At 44.4% G+C, this 4,532-nt stretch overlaps 1 protein-coding gene across 1 annotated transcript in view; it reads right to left on the reverse strand.

Annotated features, from left to right (window-relative positions):
* Positions 1-421, reverse strand: part of ttc27 (tetratricopeptide repeat domain 27) — a 209,686-nt gene extending 209,265 nt beyond the window's left edge. The window contains exon 1 of the mRNA XM_043695515.1: positions 218-421. Coding sequence (XP_043551450.1) covers positions 218-287 — 70 coding nt within the window. The 5' untranslated portion in view covers positions 288-421. The remainder of the gene's footprint in view (positions 1-217) is intronic.
* Positions 422-4,532: the final 4,111 nt, after the last annotated feature.

Below are 4,532 nucleotides of genomic sequence, written 5' to 3' on the forward strand. Positions count from 1 at the left end.
GAATGTGATGGTAGGTTGGGGGGAGAGAGGGCAGGGGGAGGGGATGGTGTGTTGGGGTGGTAGGGGTTGGGGGAGGGTGGTGCGTTGGGCGTGAGTGTGCAGGGGCACGGGGTGGTGGGTGGGAGAGGGGCGAGGGGCGTGGGTATAGTTTGGGGGGTGATCCTGTCCATGTCGTGACCTCGAGCCCACTCCCTCCCTGCCTCTCCGCGGCTTTTACCTTTCCCTCCGCTGGCCTCCGCCTCACTCCGGAAGCCACGCAGCAGCGACAGCTCGACTGCAGCGGCCATGCTGTCCCGGATCTGGTCTCTCAGTCTCCCTCAGCCCTGTCCCATGTGCTCTCGTCCAGAAAAACTACACGGCGGCCATGACAGCGGCTCAGGACAGGCCGGGCGAGGGGGCGGGGCCTGGGTGGGGTGAGGGCGGGGCTTGGTGCAGGGGCGGAGTTTGTGCGCGTCCGGGGCCTGAGGTGAAGGGGCGGTACAGTGCGGCGCCCAAGGGGGAGAGGCGGGGCTTAGTGCAGGGTGTGGCCTTGAGGGCAGGTCTGCCGGAGGGGGCGTGGCCTGGTGATCAGGAGCAATCTCGCCCCGCCCCTCCCCAAGCACTGGGTGATAAAATGGGAGCAGGTGCAGAGTGACGGGTGAAGGGGTTGGCTTTCCCCTCTCACCAAATTCTTCCCCTTCTGGCTCCTCACCAACCACCACCCCATGGCAGCACTCTCTCCCTGCCCCCACCCTGAATTCACATGGCCTCCCCTCCTCCCTGGAACCCCCTTCCTCCAGCCCTTCATTCAAAACCCAAAATATGCATCCACCTCCTCAGGCCAACCATGTAAATTTTGATTTGGAGGTGATGGTGTTGGACTGGGGTGTACAAAGTTAAAAATCACACACCAGGTTATAGTCCAACAGGTTTAATTGGAAGCACGAGCTTTCGGAGTGCTGCTCCTTCATCAGGTGGTTTTCACCTGATGAAGGAGCAGCGCTCCCAATTAAACCTGTTGGACTATAACCTGGTGTTGTGTGATTTTTAACTTTGTATATTTTGGGATTTGAATGAAGGGAAGGGGGAAGGGGTTCCAGAGAGGAGAGGAGGCCATGTGAATTCGGGATGGTGTTTGGTGAGGAGCCAGAAGGGGAAGAGTTTGTTTACAGGAGAAGGCTCTGGAGGGGAGAGGCTGGGGTGTGACAAGGTTAGATGTGGGGCAACTGGAGGATGTGGCTGGAGGCAGGGTCATGATAGGGGTGGGGCTACAAAGTACTATTGATGATTCCTTGCATCATTTTCCTGATGATTGAGTGTAGACTGACTGGTCATAATTGACCAAATTCAGTTTATCCTGGTTTTCATGTAAAAGATATACCTGGAGAGTTTAGTACATTTTTTGATGATGCCATTGTTGTAGATAAGTGAGGAAGTGGGAGTGAGTGAGAGAAAGTGAAAATGTGAGAGAGAAAGAGAGGAGCAGTGCAACAGAGAAATGGACAGTTAGAGGAGGATAAGTGCAATAGAGAAGCTCCACAAGAGCAATGCAACAGAATATATCTGAGGGACACAGGAGAAATTTGAAAGTGTGTAGCAGAAAAATGTAAAGATTTTTAAAATAAAGTATGGGGCTTGATATGGACAATAGAATTGTTTTTTTTTGTGGAGACAGACAACTTTGGTATGGTTTTTAATTAATATTTTGCTTCTGTTTTAACAGGAGAAGGATGATACAGACATAATCAGGGAAGAGGAATGTTAGGTGAAATTTACATAGTGAGAGAGAAAATATCAACAATCGATGAAAATGATAAATACCCAAACTCAAATATTTAAGTCTTTTAATGGAAGAAAGCAATGGCAGAGTCTCTTATCATTTTCCAATCCTGTCTTGATAGGACAGCTAACATTGTAGCATTTTTTAAAGTGGAGAAAATGAATACACAGCAATTATAGACAAATCAGCATAATGTCAGTGCGAGAAAAACAATTGGAAATTATTGAAGAACAGCACATCTCTTCAATCACAAAACTGCATATATTGATGAGTGAACAATTTCCCGCACATGCAGTTAGTGATATACTCTGGGCAGCTGCCTGCATTAAATATGCCACTTATCTTCACAGAGTCCTCCCAGACACAGGAGCTGGGAGGGTTGAGAAGGCACATCTTTGACAAGCAGACGCTGCCTCTCGTTTGCTGCCCCTCTTCCTGCCTTACTCAAAACCCCTTACTTCCTCCCTCCCCCAATTGTTTGATGCCTAGCTCCATCATCTCATTCCTTACTGTCATAGTCATGATGTAGGCAGGTGAGAGATAGAGAAGCATACAAGGCTGAGTGCTTATGGTTATGGCTGGGTGAGAGGTGGCAGAGAGAGGTCAGGAATGGAGCAGCAAGGAGACAGCAGGCACACACTGGCACCACTGGAAAGACACATCTGCTGTTTGACAGTGTTGGTGCTGAGTTCCTGTTTACCAATGATTACAGTGTAATCAGAAAACAATCAGCATTAAGGAATGCTCATATCTGATCACGACTATTAATTCTTTTGGGATGGTAACAAAGATGCTGCTGAGGGCTGTTTATTTGATGGATTACACCAGATTTCAGTCAAGCTTTTGATAAGGCTCTAAATAGTAAACAGATCAAGTAATTAATGTGACCCAAGACAGAGTGGATAGTTGGATGCAAAATTGTTTCAGTGGTAAGAAGTAAAGTCATGGCCTATTGGTGGTTTTGGGACTAACAGGCTGTTTCTAGTGGGATTCTAGAGTGTTCAGTACTAGGAACTTTGCTTTTTGTGGAATGTATCATTGTTTAATGCCCAATGGGAAGGAAGAAAGATCTGAATATTTAGAAAAGTTACATTTTCTTTAAAAATATACACTGCTGGACTGACATAGACAACACTGATCACATGATGCCAATTGACTATAATTTCTGTCAAGTTCTGATCAGCAGTAACCACAGGATCACCTCCCTGAAATGGCACACTTCTTGCATGGTACAGACATTTCAGTCAAACCAACATAAAGGACAAGGAAACAAAATGTCTATCTCAGCCAATTCTGAACAGATTTAGGACCATTCGGTGCAGCCATTTTGGCGTGAGCGATTTGGCGTGGCCTATTTGGCGCAGCCTATTTTGCTGCAGACCCATTTAGGCGCAGAACTATTTTGGCGCAGATATACAGTAGTCATCAACGAAAATCAACATAATAGTAGAATTATTAAATGGGTAGTTTCCAGTAGTTTGTAGTTATTATTAAAATAACTAGTCAAAGAAAAACAACTGGAGAGGGAACTTTACAAGTGATTAACGAGTGCCTAGAAAATGTTGGAAGCTTGCCAAGGAACGATGCTTAACAACAGAGTGCTGAAGAAAATGGTTCATAGGACAAGGAAAGAAATTGCTGCTTACCCAGTAAATCCAATAAATTTAGAAGAACTTGTAATTCCAGATAGCTTTAAAACAAATTCTGTTAACGAATATAATGAAGAACAACTTTTACTGGCCGACAGCTGTAGCACCACCTGCAGAATTCTTATATTTGGAAGAAAAAGGAATGCCGAGTTTCTGAAAATATCAAAAAAGTTATAAGTTGATGGAACATTCAAAATTTCCCCACCTCTATTTTCACAAGTTTATGTTACTTTAGGGGAAATACATAAAGGTGTGTTCCCACTGTTGTATGCTTTCCTCCCAAATAAGTTACAAACAACATATGATAAATTATTTGAAATGATTCTGGAAATATAGCCTGAATGCCGCTCTGATATTATCAACTGTGACTTTGAACTTGTACATCTCTTGGGAGGGCACGATATTCCGTTGAAATTAAAGAAATTCAGGGAATTTAATGGGTTTTTTTTAAGAAATTTTGAGGAACCACGGTTAGGAGTGGACTAATCACAGACTAAATGCAGTTAATACACAAATAACTACAAACCACTGGAAACTACCCATTAAATAATTCTATTATTATGTTGATTTTCATTGATGACTACCGTATATCTGCGCCAAAATAGTTCTGCGCCTAAATGGGTCTGCGGGAAAATAGGCTGCGCCAAACAGGCCATGCCAAAATGGCTGCTCCAAATGGACCTACTCCGATTCTGAACAAAGGATGTCATCAAAATCCATTAATGCTTAACATGTTACTAATGGCCCTTTAGTTATATGGTTTGGATGGGACGTCAAAATCTCACCTCATTTGCTGAGTGGCAAAACCTATTGATTGGTACCAGGGCCAGGTGGGTCTCATTGATTGGGGTTGTTAAGCTGGGCCAATCAGTGACCCTTGGCTGGCAAATACAGGAGAAATAATAACGGTATTGTCTAATGTACAAATGTCATTGTCACTGTCTTGTCACATGTGGAACTGGGATTTGAGGTTTGTCCTCCTCTCCCTGTAAAATGGTTGAACGGTAGGGTTTGGGGCCAAGCTTTGCTGCTCCTCTCCCTTGTAAAATTGCTGTCTCTTGTGTACAGCTGTTAATGTTTTTTTGTAAACTGTTTTGTGTAATTTGTTTAATAAAATATAAATA

Source organism: Chiloscyllium plagiosum, chromosome 9 (genome assembly GCF_004010195.1).
Source record: "Chiloscyllium plagiosum isolate BGI_BamShark_2017 chromosome 9, ASM401019v2, whole genome shotgun sequence".
NCBI classification, from domain to species: domain Eukaryota; kingdom Metazoa; phylum Chordata; class Chondrichthyes; order Orectolobiformes; family Hemiscylliidae; genus Chiloscyllium; species Chiloscyllium plagiosum.